Genomic DNA, 18625 nt, shown 5'->3' on the forward strand with positions numbered 1-18625 from the left:
TAAAACATCATGCCCAGCAGACTAAAGCTAACAAAATAGAGTGAATATTATTGTTGTCAGTGAATATTATTGTACGGCAATATTGTAAAAGGGCTTTGTTTGAAATTTAGTTCTAACTGGGTGCATCTACGTATGAAATTAGTGTGCCTGAATAAACTCCCCACACTGTAGCACCCTTGTGCCCCAGCCAGCCTTGTTACAGTCTACACATGCATTTGAGTGCAAGTAAATATTTCACCATTAGATAGTAGTTGTACCAGGCAGATGATTCTATGGTGGAGTTAATTGGGTTACTGTGCCCTAATAGGGGTGCACATCTAGATTGTGACTCTTTACTGTACAGCTAATTAGTTAACTCCACAGTAAAATGCACATGTAGATGCACCCGCAGTGTGTTGTAGCAGTAGTTAAAAGAAGCTTGTGGTTTTGGTACCTGTGCAGTATCACGTGAAATAAAAACCAAAGAGTAATGATGGAGCACAGATAATGGATTTGAAGGAAGAGAATGTCAGTTGTAAAGCAAAAGTCTATTCACATTTCCAGCTGACCGCTAGTAGAAGTTCCATATCCTAGGAACAAGGAAGCCAGGGGAAAGCAACACTTCTCAACCCATGCAAGTAAGACATGATGTTGGAATAGGAAGTTGATTTTCCAGGGCCCTTCTTTCCCCCTACAGGTCACATGGATTTACATCTGTCTTTTGCCTCTTCATGCCATGTAATCTGAGATGATGTTTTAGTTATTTCTACCAATATGGACCAGAGGATATGTTTTGGCACCTTCTTCTATTCCTTCCCCAACCATACACCTGCAATGAGAATGGGTCTGTACAGGGGCATGATGCAAAGATCTGACAGCTTCAACTCTGCTTCAGAATTATGGCAGCCTGAGTACTCAGACATTTTATGCTGAAGACTGATCTAGCATCATTTCTTTCCTTTGCCATGTCTGCCTTAAATTCACCTAAGCCTGGGGCAAATGTTATTCTGGCTGAATCCACACTAGTGTAGACACGGGATCTATGTATAACACAGAAGTTTTCATTACAAGATTAATGGTGTGGTAAAGGAACAATCCATCATTTTAGTTCTTTAATCACAGAGACCCTTTTCAAATAGGTGGACTTCTTTATGAATTAATTTCTTGTTTTCTCCTGTTTAATGATAAAATTCTAAAAGGCAAAATCTTAAAAATATTTTATATACTTTAGGCAGCACAACTTACCATTCCCAGAAATATCATTTCCTCATCTCTAATTTTCTCAGTTCTCTTCTTCTGGATATAACCACGCCAAACCTGAATTGTAAACACAACTCTAATGAGATAAATGGACCTTGTTACAGTTTCCTTACTGCAGCAGGCACAGGAAAAAACAAATAGAGGAAGGAAAAACAGAATATACAATTGAAGCAATTACTCTTTAACAGGTTGCCATCTGCTGTATTTTTTAAAGACGCAAGGATTTCTTAGGGTGCTATAGCTTATCAGGATAGAACTAAACAATTAAACAAATTCTGTAAGTCTGGTATTCTGTTCTCACCCTCAATACCTTACAAAGATTTTATCATAAAGCAGTCATAGTTGAAAACATATTTAGATCTGAGGTCCAATGCTCTCACTGAATTAGTGATTAGGCAAATATATATGCAGTCTAGACAAAAATACTGTAAGATGGATACATCACTGTATGGATCTTTAATCGTCAATGGTTCAATGTCTAAAGGCTCTCAGGGGTCTGTCCTGGGTTCAATATCTTCATTAATGATTTGGAGGATAGGACTGAGCAGATGACACTAAACTCGGTGGAGTTGATATTCTGAAGTGTAGGATTGGTATTCAGGACCTTGCTTAACTGGAAATTGATAAACTGGATTAGGATCTTGATAAACTGGAAAAATGGTCTAAATTAATTGACTTAGAACAGAACAATCACATATATACATACAGACTGGGCACATCTACCTGAGACAACTAAATGCACAGTAGACTAATTCTGTGCATTAGTGCATGATGGCAAAAGTTGTGCTAATGAGCAGTAGAATTAGTCTACTGTGCATTAGCATCACTAAAAGACCATGCACTGGCACTACTGTGCAGTAGTACCAGTTATTACAGGTGCTAAACTTAATGTGCAGTAACAACAGTGCATTAATTTGTGTGTAGACATGCCCCCTGGGGAATAACTGGTTAGACTGCAGTACTGCAGAAAAGGACCTGGGGGTTATAATGAACTAGAAGCTGACCAGTATGCTCTTGTTCAAAATCAGGCCAAGAGCATACTGCACTGCATTAAGAGGGAAGTCACTTGCAATCAAGGGAAGTGATTCTTCTGTTCTATTCAGCACTACTCATGTAGTGTACTGTGTATCTGGAACCCAGTTTTGGGCACTTCCTTTCCTGTAGGATGAAGACAAATGAGAAAGAGTCTAGCAGAAAGCAAAGCAATGACTAGAGGTCTAGGAGACATGATTTAAATGAAAAAGGTTAGAAGAACTGGGATTATTTATTCTGAAGAAGAGGAGATGGGGATGGAGTGGGGGGTTGATAGTCTTGCAATACCTGAAGGGTGATTATAAATAGGATTGAGATAGGACTAGAAGCAATGGTCTTAAATTTCTGCTAGGGAAATTGTGGTTTGATATTAGGAAAATTGTTCTAGCTACAAAGGTGTTGAAGCATCAGAACAGATTTCCTGAAGAGGTTATGGAATCTATCCTTGAAAGCTTATAAGAGCAGATTAGACAAACACTTGTCTGGAAAGGCTTTGATGGGGATCCTGGGAATGGGGTTGGACTAGAGGACTTCTTGAGGCCCCTTCCAACCCTATTTTTCTATGACTTTATATTTGAGTGCCTGCATAAAGCTACTCATACTTAAGGGTATGAAGATTAGCAGTGGCCTCTACTTATTGGCTATATTTTCTCAGTGGTTTTTTTCCCCTTCCTACTGCTTCTTTAGAAAAGGGCTCTTTGTCCACAGAAAACAGTATCTTTTACTCAAAAATACACAACTCACCTGAGATGCACTGGGATCTGAAGGTGGAGGTCAGAGAGGAAAATGTGTGGGCCACAAAAATCAGATGTAAAAGACTGATTAGGTTCTCTAATCGATCTCCTCACTAAAACAGGATTGTTTTATTCAATTAGATTTTAGTGCATAGTCCAGTGTCAATTGAGATGTCCTCAGTGGGCATGTCCAGATGAGCATGCACATGTGGTTTGCAATGCCTCAAAGCAGTTTGAGGTGCCACAAACCACATATAGTGCACATGAGCCATTTTGCCATGCTGCTAATTTGTAGTTAGGTGCCAAAATTTGGCACCAGGAGATCCTGGTGTAAAAAGAAACCGCTGCTGAAAAAAGCAGTCCAGTGTATGCAGCAGTAGCATGTGCCACCAGACATGGAGCCTGAGTCATGCTTTGGCTGCTGGCCAGACTCTGAGCAGCCAGACTAGCACTGCTGCTTCCCTGGGAGGCCCTGAGGACCCCAGGTAAGGCTGCTGGGGCCAGCACAGGTGCTGCCCCAGCCTCCCCTACACCACCTGGGTCAACTTGCTGTGCACCAGAGTGTGTGTGCAAGGGTGTGCCCTGGGACAAAACAGCCCTGGCACAAATATGTACTGGACTTGGGCGACAATTCAGAATTCTATGCACTATAAGCTTTACTTTTGTTCACAAGAATAAAAATAAGCACATTATATCCATTCTGCCAACATTATTGTTCTTACAGATACACATTTCACCTTTTGTATACACACTGCAGAAGCATCCAGATTTGGACTTTTCCCACCGTGGAGTCTAGCTTGTCTTTCTCTCTTTTCTTCCAGGTAGATTTGTTTCATGAATTCAGCCCTTAGGCGACCTTGCCGAGCCCGCTCAGAGATCTGGATTATTCTAATGGCTTCTTTGAAAGTCATGACCTTCATATGTTTCTTCTATAACACAACCAATAATAAATAGATAAATTAACATGTTATTAGGATGCGCAGTTCCTAAGAATTCTTTTCTAAAATCATTTTGAAAACTTAGATGTTACATTTATTCACTGTGTGCTCCAGTGAACTGAACAGATAAGGTTATTTTAGTGGAAGCCCTTCGAGATAAAAGTAGCCCCATTGCAAACAAGGTAAAAGTCATATGTCAGTACCATCTCATGTTAGCAAAAGATCCCTGGATGTGTCACTGGGGCATACAATTCAATTTCTGGAAAGGCAGAAAATTTTCCTCTCTTGTTTTTGACACATGCTGCTGGATATAGTACCACATTTGATACATCTGTAAATAGTTTTTATGCTAAGCAGGCTGTGCTAAACTTTTACATCTGGCTGTCATAGAAGGACAAATACAAGCATATACAAATGACATGCTTAGCAGTCCCTTCCTGAACTATTTAATTTTTAGCATATGCTTTGTAAGTTAGATTCTTTGTAATAGTTTTCTGTCATATTAGAAGTCTTGTAGATGACAAGAAGTCTTGTAGATGGAAATATGAATACATATGCAAGAAGCAAGGGTTTTTTGGTGTTATCTTTTACTGGACCAACTATATAGTTAGGAGAGATGTTAGGCAATCTTTTGGGTACAAGGTTTCCTTCTTCAGGTCTGAAGAAGTGCAGGACATGTAAACTGCTCATTTGGGGCTCCCCATCTGGCAGATTCAACTTTAATTGGTCATTCTTTTGTCACGGAGACGTACATGCCCAGTCATGCATTTCAGGTTATCAGGGAGGGAAATCTTATACGGAATACTGCACATATATAATACTGTATTTTCAAAGGTGCTTAATGTTATCAGATTTAAAAAAATGATTTTCACAGGCACTCAAATGCATATCTCCTGTCTAAAGCCTACCTCCATGCTAAATTTCAATTTTCTTACTCCTACCAACTACAGCTGTGAAGAAAATGCTACATTTTTTGGCATAAGGCACTGAAAGCAAGGGGTAATACCTATGCAACCTAAACTAAGAATGATCTGTTCCTATTACATTTCAGCAAAATACCTAATTGCATGCCTGATTTTAATCACACAAGTAATTCCACTGTAGTAAAGTCAGTCATACACATGGGTAATGTACTGAACTGAGCCCGTAGTGCTATCCCTCCTGTTACTTGCACAGAATAAAATGGAGTCAGATTATTTTAAAGTTACCATTTTAATCCTACTCAGACTGACAACATGATTTCTTGAATTTGGCAGAAATAAATTCATGGTATGTTTTTTCCATTGTGGTTCATCTGTCAATAATTAAATATACAGTATACTACCTAAAATTATTTTCACTTCAATTTCTTTCAGGTTGGTTATAGAGAAAGTGAAGTTCATTCATTCTTACAGGTACAAAAATGTTTAGTTTCAAATGACTAGATAATTACCGAATGTTTGAGTACTAACCGGTTCAATGTCTTGCATGTCAGCATTAACTAAAATCTGAGCAAGAATTTTCTCCCTCTCCTTCAGGACCTTGAGCTTCTCCTTAATAAAGTACCTTGGGATAGGGATTTCTATATGCTCCTAGGAAAGAGAAATATTCATGGGATACTTTTACAGCCACGTCTACAACCATGTAATACCTTTTGGTTTCAGACTGATTAATCTGACCTCAGAATCCTTGAATTTAGGGAAGCTGTGTGACTTGACCTGTGTAACAGCTGCTGTACCATTACTTTGCAATTACTTAGAGTTTAAATCAACAGGAACAACAAAAAATCAATTCATTTTCTGAACCATGAAAATCCAGAAGTTGTTTTTGTTTTCATTCATTTTCCCCAGCCGTCATTTTAAATTGTGCAATTATTTTTGAGCAACTATTTTGAACATTTGGGGGGACAGGGAGTCTGCTAGTCATTTAAAAATGTAGAGAGTGACTTCCATTGAATTTAATAAACATGTTAGGACAATCCTCCACTTCAGCATCTTGGAAAACAAATCAGTTGTTTTTTTTAAATGTTCACAAGGAATTAAATACAGGTAATTCTATTAATCTTTTCTATTCACTGTGATACCTTATGACCTCTCAAAGTTGAAAATGATTGAATATTCCTGTCTTTATTCATCTACATACTAAAAAGTCTAACTGGCTCACATTTCCACTGATTATATTCCTGCAGCATTATACACTGATTCTGGAAGATGAAAGAAGCCATTCTCCTTGGCTACGATCTGCACCACCCATGAAAACATGGCAAGAAATGTGTGTACAGGCATTCAAGTGCCCTTTTGTCTGGAGTGCTTCAAAGCATTGCAAGAGCCCACACAATTGATGCTCCTCATCCATGAGTCTGGTGTGAAGAGATCCTACCATGCTTTGCAGGGGCCCTTGTCTCTGGAGGTTCCCGAGGACAACCCAGTCCAGAAAAAAAAACTGATTAGCTGGCTGCCCATGGAAACATACCCACCAAGGATTCCTTGCTCAGTCTTCGGTACTGGGCTGCCAAAGCCACAGAGCAGAGACTGGCAGCAGGGAAGGGCTCTAATACTGGCTCTACTTCAGGAGGTGGGCTTCATGGATTCCTTTTGGTCTCCACCATGGTCTTTATGAATTACAGCAGCCAATCTCAACACTAAGCACACACAGGTTATGTTACAGTCCTGCAAGGCTCCAGTGTTGCCTCTGTTTCGGAAGAAGTGCCGAGGAGCCTCCCTTTCACTCTGGCCATCACATCTGCCATTTGTAAAAAGAAGGACTTGGACATAAACTCAATCCCCCACGGATGCTTGCTTGGTTTCTGTAGTGTCTTGTTGGTTTCTGTACTGTACCATCTACCATATTTTCCTTACAGAAAGTTTTCCTGGATCAAGACCTGTAAAAGAAACCCCCCTGCTCGCTGCCTTCCCTGCAGCCTGGCTTGTAAATAATGCCAGAGATGATGATTCAGCAGAAATCAGTGTTTTTGGCATGGCAGAAGGGTCTCAGTGGCAGATTCCTGCTCCATTTGTTCGGCATGAAGGACTTTCATGAAGAGAGACAAGGTGAACAATGCACAGCAGGGGAAAAACATGGCTATTTGTGGGCCAGGCTTCACTTCCTTAGGGTAGCAGAGTCTGATGTGAATCACAAAGTCTCTGGAGCCATGGCAGGGACACAGAGCACAGCCTCCTGGGGTGCCAGAGGACCAAGGTACATCCAGTGATGCTCCACATAACCAGACAGGTGTTACATGTGGTGCTGGAAATCCCTGTGCTGCTGAGAAGTTGCTGTTGTAAAGAGGTTCTTTGTGGAACCACCCTGCTTTTTCCACAAAAAAATCCCACTTGAACAGCTTTGCTTTTTACTTAACTAAAAGGGTGTATTTCTTGCTAGACATGTAACACCTATCCATGGCCTTAGTCAGATGCAGAGGAAATTAAGCCCAAAAGATCTTTGAATAAATGGAAACAAAGGCACTACAGAATGGCTTAAACCATGTTAGGGACATGCTTAGGATAGATACAGCTCTTTAAGGATACACTGTTAGCAGCAGTCTTTCATGGCAAGCATAATGCTAAAAAAAAGTTAAATGCGTCTTTCTTGAACTCCTACTAGACCTGGATGAAAATGGTTCCACTACCAAAGATTTTACTGAAGGAATAGCTAAAGTATTTAAAGCAATCAGATTGTTGCTTTTGTTTCTATAGAAGCTTCATTGTCACTTTAAGGAGAGGTAACCATAGGGAACAAAAGCAGGAGGTGAAAAAGCACTGAATCTGACAAAAAGAATACCACTGCCTAGCTCAAAATAACAGGGAAATACTCTGGGGTGGATCCAGCGGTGGTATAGTAGCTTTTCTATGATGACACAGGAACAGCAGCCAGGGATTTCTTAAGTCCCCAAATCAGCTAAGTACTCCCCCCATCCTTTTGCCACCGCTTCTGCTGTCTCTGGCTGAGACTGTCTCTTAGCCCAGCTGGAGTAGGCTCTGGAACTCCCCTAAGCCTCCAGGTCAGCTGGGGACAATTGCAGCAGGGGGCAGGGGACATGAGAAATTGCAGGGAAGAAGAACACGGAGGGTAAGGAAGTGGGAGGGAAGATTATTATCTGATTTAAGAGACTTTAAAAAAAGACCTCAGCTGCTGCTGCTGCTCTTGCAGTGGGTTCTGCCCACCCTGGGGGTGGGGTGGGGGGAGCTGGGAGTGGGAGGCTGCTCTACACCTGCAGCACTGATGCAGTTCCTGCATCCCATTTTACAAAATCCTGGACGTGCTTCTGGATATACTGTACAATTCTGTACCTCATGAACTCTAGCAAAAAAAATATATGAAAGGCTTAGTCACCACTGAAAGCTGTTTCTGTAAAATAACAGCCTGTTGAATGTTAACAGTAATCACATTGATTGCATTTCTGGGAACTTGTGCTTTCCCACTGCAGCAGTGGGGATCTACATAAGGGAAGGCTATAAGCTGGGCTTAAGTCATGGCACAAAGTTTATCTGTTACATCATTGCCTATACAGAGGCTGGGATGTTTTCTAACTGTTACTGCTCTCTGCTCCTTCCAACATCTTAATTTTTGACTGGCATTCGACCTGCTGTTTCAAGCTGTCCTCTTGGTTATCTACAGATGTTCTTACATGAGTGTCTCATTCATGCTTTTTTTCCACAGAAGGGAAACGTATGCTCTACTGTTTTCAAGTCCATAAGCAGACTTCTGTCCTGAGGGCCCTAGAATTGGTGAGATAAGCCTCTCCATACAACAGGTTCAGAAGACAATTTCTGCTTCAGCAAAATTTTTGGTTGTTAAAACATGAAATGAGATGTACACGCTATGTTTATGCTGTTATTCAAAAGCTACCACTGAGAATGTTCACATATTTCAAGGTTGTAAGACACCTTCTAGTAAATTATAAAACACTCTGGAAAATTTCTGCACAGTTTAAGGAGGAATTAAGAGCATTAAGAAGCAAAGAGTAAATCCTTCTTTTCATTCTGAATCACTACGTAGCACACAACATTATGAAACATCAGAGAAGTTGTTAATATAAATGCATTTAAAAGTACCCATTACAAGTTCCAGAGACAGGCAGAGCACATGTTTGAAGTTAAATTATAAAAGGTGATGCAAAGGATGGGAGAAATATAATGCCTGAATTCTGAGTGGCAAAGAAATAATAACACCAGCTTCTTTTTGGCATTATACATACAACAGAAGATGCCCACAATTTTGAAACTCTGTACTGCCCACTATTGCTATTGGTATATTGGGTTTCAGGCCCTTCACCACTAGTGAAAATAAGGGCCACTGCATGAAGTTACCTCTGAACAGGTCACTTAAGGAACTGGAGTCATTTTATGAGCAATTAGCACAACTTTCTATGGAAACCAGTGTTGCTACAGATGATATAATAGAAGTTAAGTTGCATTCACTGATAAGAACAGATTTAAAAAAAATATCTTGGGAGTCTCAGTGGTACCTTTTACTTGTCAGCTATACCTTAGTGATAACATCTGGAACAGAGTCAAGAATTTATCCTGATTTTTTTTTTTTTTTTTTTTAACACTGGATGTTAAATATTTTATATTTCAGATTTTCAAACTCTTTCCCCTTAGTGGACTTAGAAGTCATGAAAATACATTAATCTTTTTAAATATGGTAATTTTAATCATGTAGTTTGAATTATCAACTGCAGTGATGTCATCACATTCTTTAATATTCTGCCTGATGGCTAAAATAGTTGTCATATGATTAAAGTAGCACAAAAAAGATTAGATTGAAATATACACATTACATGATTTGCAAGACAAAATGAATACATAGTTTAAAGCTGCAGTGTTTTTAAACCTAAAAATGAATGTTATAATAAGTTAAAAAGATACCTCTAGGCAATTTATTTTACATTAAAGCTAAGATCTAGAAATCAGTACTCATTTGAGCTACAAATCTATTTTTCTTTTAGAAAAGCTACTCTCAACAGTACCCAACTTTGACAATAGGTGGAGCTGTCTGAGAGAAAAGGAATTATCAAATGAATGGCCTTTATTTCTAATCAGTTTTTATTACCTGCACTTGCAAAGTTCTGTGTTACAACCATATTCATCTGGGTTGAAGTTTAGTCAGGTTGTTTTTCAGAGCTTTTTTTAAAGTTTTTATATGGATTATTCCAACAAGGCAGAAGGCAAATCTTTTCCCTAGAAAATAAATGGGCTCCTAGCCTAGCCCCTACTTGCTTTGCATTTAAAGATATGGCCCAGATTTCATATATGGCAATTTGGAAAATTAACTACTGGATCACAACCAATTTTATTTTTCCCTTTTGAGGGTGCATTCAGATAAGCACAGCCATGCAGTGTGTGGTGCTGCAAACATGTTTGGAGTTCCACGTATCTCACAGTCAGGTGTTCTCCACACTGCAAGGATGTTCTCCACATGTGTGTGCTGCTCTGTTTTTTTCCCCAGGTTCTTTTTTTGACCTAGGATATCCAGGGGTCAAAAAAACCCCTGGAAAAAAAACCCGGAGCAGCACATGCATGGGCAGCGTGCACTGCTGAAAAGTGAAGCCGGGTCACCCAGAACCATGCTGCGGCTGCCAACCAGGCTCCACCCAGCAGGATCACCACTGCTGCAGCCTTGGGAGGCCCTCAAGATCCCAGATGCTGCTCCCATCCTCCCTTACCACTGCCAGGGTAACTTGCTGTGTGCCAAAGTGCGAATGGCACAGGTGTTCCCTAGGGACAAATAGGTGTGGTGCAAGGTGTGCTGCTGATACTTGTCCCCAGGGAACCAAATGTCTGTGCTCATCTGGATATGGCATGAAAGAGGCAAGTGCTCAAACTAATTCACCTTAGGCAAGAAGCAAACCAAAGTGAGATTTCAAACTGGCTGTCATTCAATCATAAGTGGCTCAGCTTCTCCAGTTTGATCCTACAGTAAATTATGAATGAATTTGTGATGCTATTACTCTCACTGAAGCTTACTGTGGTATTTTGATTTCAAATTAGCTCAGAATGAACAAGTTAAATAAGGAAGGGGAGCACCATCCTCAGTGTTATTACAGATGCATAGAAACAGAGGATATTGATTAAGCAGCCTGACTTTTAGAAGCCTGCTGCAGTGCAAAAAGTCTCTGCTAGAACACATACATTCTGCATATTTTTGAAGTACCATAAGTACCTATCATGCAACAAACTAGTTGCCATATAACAAGCCATGTCCTCTATTAAGCTACGCTGGTGTAGCTTGATTCAAGTAGATGGTGCTGTGCTACTTATACTAACACTCAGTTTAGCTTTTATATTTTACTAGTACTACCTTTCAGATATACACTAGCCTAGATCCTTAGATGAGATGATATCAGTGCATCTCATGTAGTTGACTTCAGCAGAACTACATGGATTTACATTACAATATAGGACTCTATACTTCTAACCTATTTATGATAAAAATATACATACAGGGCAGAGTTTCTGATCCTGCAGGATATCATCAAAGTAATGGAATTCTGAGTTCTCCAACTCGACCATTTCATTTTTCAGCTCCAGGATACGGCCCATTACTCCTTCCAAGACTTGCCGAATCACTAACCGTTTTTGTGGATGAACAATCTGGTCATAGGCAGTTTCCAAGTTACGGAAGATTTGCACATACTTGATGTAGAAAGTGGCTAACATTTGGAACACTACTGGGCGATCTTTCAGTGGTTTTGGGGACTTATCTTCTATCTCTGTCTGGAGCAGATCGTTGAGGCCTTCCTGGGCTTCTGCCCACATCTTATTGTAAGTGCTAATAGAAAAGAGAAGAGAATATTTTAGCTTCAGATATAGTTAATAATTACCACATAAGACATAGGGGTTGAATGTGCCCAGGACTCCAGAAGCTTAGATATCAAATAAACGCAAGTCCTGATACTTCCAGAAAGATTTTTCAATGTATTTTATTTCCAGAAAGATTTTTAAACACGTATTTCAAATGTATTTTGAAGGATACTGGCAAAGAGGTACTTAATAAACAACAGCTTCTTCATTTTTTTACTCTACTTGTAAAGCAGTTTAGAAATATAATGCTTAATTAATGTAAAACTGAAGGTTTTCAGTGGCACTGCGTGTATTTCCAAGCAGTTCCTCTGGTCGTGGCAGTATCAGCACGCTTCTCTCTCAGACCACCCTTTCTAGAATGGCTGCTTCAGAACTAAATGTGCCTTTGTGGTGTCTACGTCAGAAAGCCACTGTTGATGCTGTTTGTAAGATGAAGTTGTGACAAATGGAATATTCCTCTTCAAAAAGTCCACTTTAAGTCGTGTCAGAAATCTTGAACTGTAAAAGGAACTGCCTTGTCACAAAGGTTTGTATCTCTGTCTCCCACATGCTGATATACAGGTTTCCCTCACTTTATGTGGATTCTGTACGTGTGAATTATACGATGACCCTTTTTATACCAAAAATTTGTTGTATGCGAGGTAAATTCACTCTTATGCAGTCGGTTTGGTGGAAGCCTGCAGACAGCTGCTTTGTGTGCTGCGTTGTGGGAGTGACGCGCACCAAAATATAGTCTCCTGTGTGGATCTGTGCTTCTCGCTTATTGTCTGCGACATGTTTCTGTATTTTCCACCCCCATTACAATCATCCCCTGTCCTTGTGTGTACTGTCTGCTGTTGGCAAGTACCAAAACTGTCCTCTAAAAGTGGTAGAAATGGGTCTGGGGGTCAGTACAGTTGAGGTCTTGGAACGTATCCCTATTTGTTACGTTGTAAAGTGGGTTACCTTTACGAGAATTTGATTTATGCGCTGTTTTCCAGGAATGCACGTTACAGCATAAAGCGAGGGAAACCTGTATAACAACTAGTTAAACAGGAAGACAAAGGTAAGAAAAGTTTTCAAATGAAGGAAAGCATGATTGTTGTGGTTAAGATGCTGGGTTGAGAGGCAGGTGATCTGGTTACATTTCTTAACTTTTACATAGACTTTATTACCTTATTCAAGTTATTTAATCTCTCTTTGCTTCAGTTCCAAATATGCAAAATGAGGAAAATAGTACTGTTTTTACCTGTCTTGACTAAGTTCTTCAAAACTGGAGGTTTTACTTAGATATATGCATATATGAGGTAGTAGGGATTCTGTCCAAAGGTCCTGTTTGGTTCTCTATTTCCTACAAGGAGATTTCCTAGCTTTAGTGAAGGATTTAAACAGGAGGCCTGCTTGAGATATCACTAATGGAGGGGTTGATCTGACTCCTGGAAAAGGCCCTTTTGGCAGTCTAGAGCAGATTGTTTTACAGAAAGTCTTGGCCATCTTACTGTTAGTATTACTGAGCTGTTTTGACAGTGTTTCTGACAACCTAACTGGTGGAAGTGAAGTTGAAATCACTGAACCAGTCCTGGCAGAGTAATTTTCTGAAGACTGAAGCTGGCCAACAAAGGAGAGCCATCCCACAATATTTTGGTTACCACTGAAGCCACCTGTCACAGGACACTGAAGTGCCCTGCTCCTAAAAAGGCAGGTGCTGGTTGCCGGGGCAACAGCAGTTTGGTCAGTTGACCAGAAGGGGGCAGGGCCTGGCCTATATAAACAAGCCAGATTGAGACCAAGGTAGTTCCCCTCTGGCAGTTGAGGAAGAGGGAGCTTTGCTGGGAGTAGGCAGACCAGAGAAGCCTGATGGCCTGAGCAGCGTCTGCTTGATGATACTGGGTGGAGGAAACCCTGGTAGGGAGATAAATGATGGATAACCAGTTGGCTTGGAATTTTATGTTGTAGCACAGGAGTGTGAGTTTTCTGTTTTGTAGTGGTGTAAAACCAGAGGACTGGGTGAGGCTGTAGGGGTTGGAGGAGGCCTCATAGGGGCTCCACAGTAGCGTGGAGACCCAGCGCCGGAGAGGACACTGCGTTTTGGGGGGGTATTGACCCCAGCCCCAGTGTGGGCAGTGTCGTGAGGGAAAAGCCCCAGTGCGGGTGCAGGCAAGAACCCCAGTGGTGCGCAAGAACTGAGAAGGGAGTCTGGGGGGCCAGGCATGGCTACGGCCACCTGAGTCTTGGTGAGAAGCCCCAGTGGGGTGCAAGACCTGAGAAAGGTGTCTGGAGGCCAGGCATGGCTACAGCCACCTGCGCCTTGATTGTGGGATGGTGAGCGGCCCCAGTGCGGGCAACAGCGCAGGGAAGAGGCCCTAGTGCAGGTGTCGACCGCGAGGGAAGCCAGGAAGCGCCCATGAGGGCGCAGGCAGACAGCTGAGACAAGCCTGAGCGTGTCCGTGAGGGCACAGGCAACGGGGAGAGACGAGCCAAAGGACCCACATGTGGCCCCAGAGGCTATAGTGAACAGTGTCAGCGAAGGCAGGGCACAGACGGCGATATCTCAGGGCAGCGTGCCAAAGACGGTAAAAAGGCAGCCTCCCTTTTTACTATATCAACATCAAAGATGTGGTGGGCGATAGTGAGGGTGCACTGAAACCAATTTGGCACGGTAGGTAGGGGGTGCTAGGGGAGTTCATGGCACTCCTAGGTCGCATCCTGCCACACCACCACAACCTGTGAGTGAGATTTTTAATAAGTGGAATTTGTAGTGGGAAAAGGTCCTGGATCTCTCTAAACTGGATACTTACTATCAGAGAGAGGGTATTGACCAAACTGTTGGTGTATTAATTTGGGTTGCTCAACTTCTTGCATACAAATTGTATATACTGTTGTTTCATGGGTTTTTTTATTTGCACTCCCCTTTCTTTCTAGATTGAAAGGATTCCCCTAGTCCTTGTTCCCAAAGGACTCATGTGTGCTTGTGTGGAAGGAAAAACTGCCTGTAATGGCAACCAGGGAAGCTTTATTATTATTTCCCAGAGCTTTGAACCAAGAATATTCCAGGAGATAGGGGTTTGAGCCAAAGATATTCAACAGAAGGACCCTTAAAGGCCCTTGTTACAAGTTGCACATTGAACTGCTCAAATGTTGATTGGCCAGTGTTATGTTCAAGTTTGGAGCAGATGCATCTGAAGACTAAAAACTTTCTCTGACTGTCCACAACCTGCACAACTATGAGTTGCTGCTACAAAGCTGGTGAGCCAGGATAGGCTTCTATCCCTGCTGTAAATGGGAGTCTGGTGAGAGATGGGTTGTGGGGGCAGGAACATGAATATGGGAGCTGGAGAGTTAATGGGATGCGGCATAGGCAACTGGTGCCACCTTAGTCAGGGAGTGCACATGCCCCCCCCAGCAACCAGTCAGTGACCAGGAGGGTGCCCCACCTGCAAGCGCCAACCGGGAAGTGGCCGTGGGGCTCCCAGAAGTGGCCGCAGTGCTTCATCCTGCGCTCCCACTCCCCGGCTGGCGCTCGCAGATGGGGCACTTTAATTCCTGCCTGCTCTCCTTGCCCACTGCCTAAGCGGGGAGCGCAGCCTGTCAGGGGGTGCACCAATGCTGTCAAAGAGTGCACCACACTCTCAGGGGATGCACGTGTACCCCTGTGCATCCCCTATGTGTCGCCACTGGGATGTGGATAGGTAACAGAATGGAAGGTGGAAAGGAAATGGTGGTGAGGGAAGGGTGGTAAAATGAAGGAAGTCAGCCACTGAAAGATAAAATAAGAATTAGAAAGAGGAAAAAAATTAAAGGTGTCATGCTATAATACATTGGGATTTGGAACCTGGGTGTAGGGAGTGTTGGTTGTGCTTCTCAGAGTGGCTGGGACCAGTGAGGGAAGGAACTTTAGGGTTAACTACTACCCCTTTCCCAGGAAGGAAGCCTCAGCTTATCGGCTCCCATTAGATCCCACTCCTAGACATGTCCATGTTCTGTGACCTAACAAGCAGGCATGTGCTTTGCAGACTGTTTGCACAGGGTTGCACCCCTGGGAGTGGGACACCCCCAGGAACGGGAGGGGGAGTTTGCTTGGTGCCAGAAAACTCCCCCCTCCCAGCAGTGGAGTTCCAGGGGTAGAAAGTTTGTCAGCACAGAACAGGAGGGTGGGGGAGGAGACACTGCATCCTCAGATGCTGGAGGACTACAACTTGGTTGGCTCATCTGTGCGGAGTGGGTACATATGAGTTGAGTAACTTGGATCAGAGATAAACCTGCCCTGGAGTGGTGTAACTTTAAGCTGCCTAAAGTGTGCTTAAAACTTTTTAGGTGTTAATGGGTGCATCTACATATTGCCGTATGGCACCATTGCTACAGCGCTGTGCTTTAGTACTTTCTTTTGGAAGTATTAAGGCATGGCATATGACGTAGCATGTCACTATGTCACTGTAGGGCAACATGTAGACACACCCAGTGTGTGGCCAATCCAGGGGTTAAGAGCTTCAGGAGCTAAAATTAATGTATAACAAGGCCCTTAGATATGCTTAACCCAGCCCTTGTTGCTATCACTTGTATCTATAAATTGGATTGTGTTAACAAATACAAGAGTAAGGGAGCAGCACAAAGATATGATTGAATTATCTGTCTCGGAGCCATTTTAGAAAGGACACTTTGCTGGTGGGATAGGTAGGTACCAAGAATGTAGTTTCTGTATTTAATCTGATAAAGTTGTGAAGCCGTTGTCACCTGCAGGGTTATCATCAAGTGTATATGTCAGAATCTGTATTAACATTATACTTGCAGCCCTACCAATTTTAGAACATGATATAATGTTAGAATATAATATGATGCATTTGTAGCAAAAGTGAGGCTATGCTGCTGATAAGACAATATGTAGAAATTTCTTCTATCTTGAACATAGTAGCTTAATGGTATTTATTATTTCTTTAGGACATTGGTGGAGATGTGTCTCAATCTGACTGGTCAGCAAACATATTAATAATCTGTGCCCTGTTACTGAATTGAGACCTTTTTAATTTTAAGTATATACTTCTTGTTGACCTGGGTGTCTGCAGGATGCAGCTGGTTTTGCATTTCTGAATGTATGTATAGCCCACCCAGATCTTCCCCCCCCCGCCTTTCTTCGTACTTCATTTACATCCCATTGCACCAACTGAATTGGTAGATTGCAGCAATTAACCCAGGTGCAAGAGATAAACAAAATGAGACCAGTAGAGTAAGGAAGATTGGCACAAACAAGAGCACCATTAGCTTTGACCTGACAGCTTGCCCAACTGATCAATGGGGGTTTTGTATACTTTCTTAGAATTTAGGACTCGGATGAGTGTATACCAATGAGATTCATGGGGTATTCTAGCACAGAAGAACACAATACAGCATTGTACTTTGCTAGCTATGTCTACCCAGAATCAGTTCTGTAGCAGGAAGGTTATAAATCTTTGAGGATGTCTGGTCTCTGGGCTGTCCCCACAACTAAAAGGCTGATTTATGAACAGTGGGTATCCTCAGGCTAAAACATTTCAAATGCAGGTTGTTTCTGAGCTGACAATAGACAGCAATGCAACAGCAACGGGCTATGCAATTGTCCACTACAATTTACAATAACCTCTCTTTATCTTTCTCCGCTTCACACTCTGGAGAAAGCCAAATGTCCCCCCCACTGTGACAGCTAATGTTTAGTTCTCTTTTATATTTCTGAATGATTCTTAAAAACCCCCCAACCCTTTAAGGCATGTTAACACAAGGGAGATAATTCGCTCCATAAAATGTTAGATATCGGATAAATGTAAGATAATTACTATGAGCACATTGGTATAGATTGATTTCAAGTATGTGCAAACCATGATATGCTTGTGATTTTTTTTTCCAGCTTTAATGATCAATGTCAATAAAAGTGAAAAAGGAAAAACATACCAGGAGACGCAGAATGAACTATAAAATACTGAAGAAAAGAGAGAAGAGTTAAAAACAAAACCAGAACAATCAGAGCTAAATCTTCAGCTGGTGCAATTTGATACCTTCATTGAACCCACTACAGGGAGGCTGATTTACTCCATTGAGTATTTCACTCTAGTCTTTGAGGTGGTCAGCCTACTGGCCTTTAACCAGAATGGCAGACATTCAGACATTGCTGGAGGAAGAGTGATGTGTTTGTGATTCGTATCTTAGATTACTTTGAGAAAATAGGTGGAAATACAGCCATTTGTTTCTAAAATCTAACCACAGTTGAGAAAATAATCAGCTACTAAAGAGGAGCTGGTCTATGGCTAGACCAGCGGTAGGCAAAATACGGCCCACCAGGCCGTTTTATCTGGCCCACAGGGCCCCTAAAAATGTAGAAAATTAAATAGTTATCTGCCCCTGGCTGCCTGTCATGCAGCCCTTGATGGCTTGTCAAAACTCAGTAAGCAGCCCTCCACCTGAAATAACTGCCCACCCCTGGGTTCAAGTTTACCTGATTGCCTTATCCCTACTCCAGGGTATGTCTGAACCGCTGCGTCTCAACAGAGCCCCAGGAACTAGTGTGCTTTAGTGAGGCACAGTCTCCTCTTGGCCTTATAGGCACATAAAAGGAGCCCATTCACTGCACTGTACCTTAGTTTCTACAATCTCCTCTCCTCCTGCATGAAGGCTAATGTTCCCAAGAGTGCAAGGAGGGAGCAATCCTTGTGTTAACTAGAGCAAGGGAAAGGCAGAACAGAGTCTAAAGATCACAGGGGAACAGTGAAGCTTCTTGAACCCTCCCAATCTTATTCAGTAACCAAACATCATATGGCTCTTAATTCATGGTGTACATTTGCCTCTGTGTTAAGCTTTTCCTCCAGCCACCTCTAAGCTTAAAAGGACCTCTATTTTATGGAGAAAGAGGCACATGGGCAAAGAAGGGTTCTACAAAAAACGAAAGAGTAAAGAA

The 18625-nt window shown here is 41.9% G+C and overlaps 1 protein-coding gene across 1 annotated transcript in view; it reads right to left on the minus strand.

Annotated features, from left to right (window-relative positions):
* The window catches only part of DRC11 (dynein regulatory complex subunit 11), a 185543-nt gene that overhangs the window by 149274 nt on the left and 17644 nt on the right, over positions 1–18625 (minus strand). Inside the window, exons 3-6 of the mRNA XM_090041693.1 lie at positions 11368–11695; positions 5395–5514; positions 3743–3934; positions 1225–1296 (exon numbers count right to left, since the gene is read on the minus strand). Coding sequence (XP_089897819.1) covers positions 1225–1296; positions 3743–3934; positions 5395–5514; positions 11368–11695 — 712 coding nt within the window. The remainder of the gene's footprint in view (positions 1–1224; positions 1297–3742; positions 3935–5394; positions 5515–11367; positions 11696–18625) is intronic.

Source organism: Crocodylus siamensis, chromosome 4 (assembly GCF_052110815.1).
Source record: "Crocodylus siamensis isolate JL-2025a chromosome 4, ASM5211081v1, whole genome shotgun sequence".
Classification (NCBI taxonomy): Eukaryota; Metazoa; Chordata; order Crocodylia; family Crocodylidae; genus Crocodylus; species Crocodylus siamensis.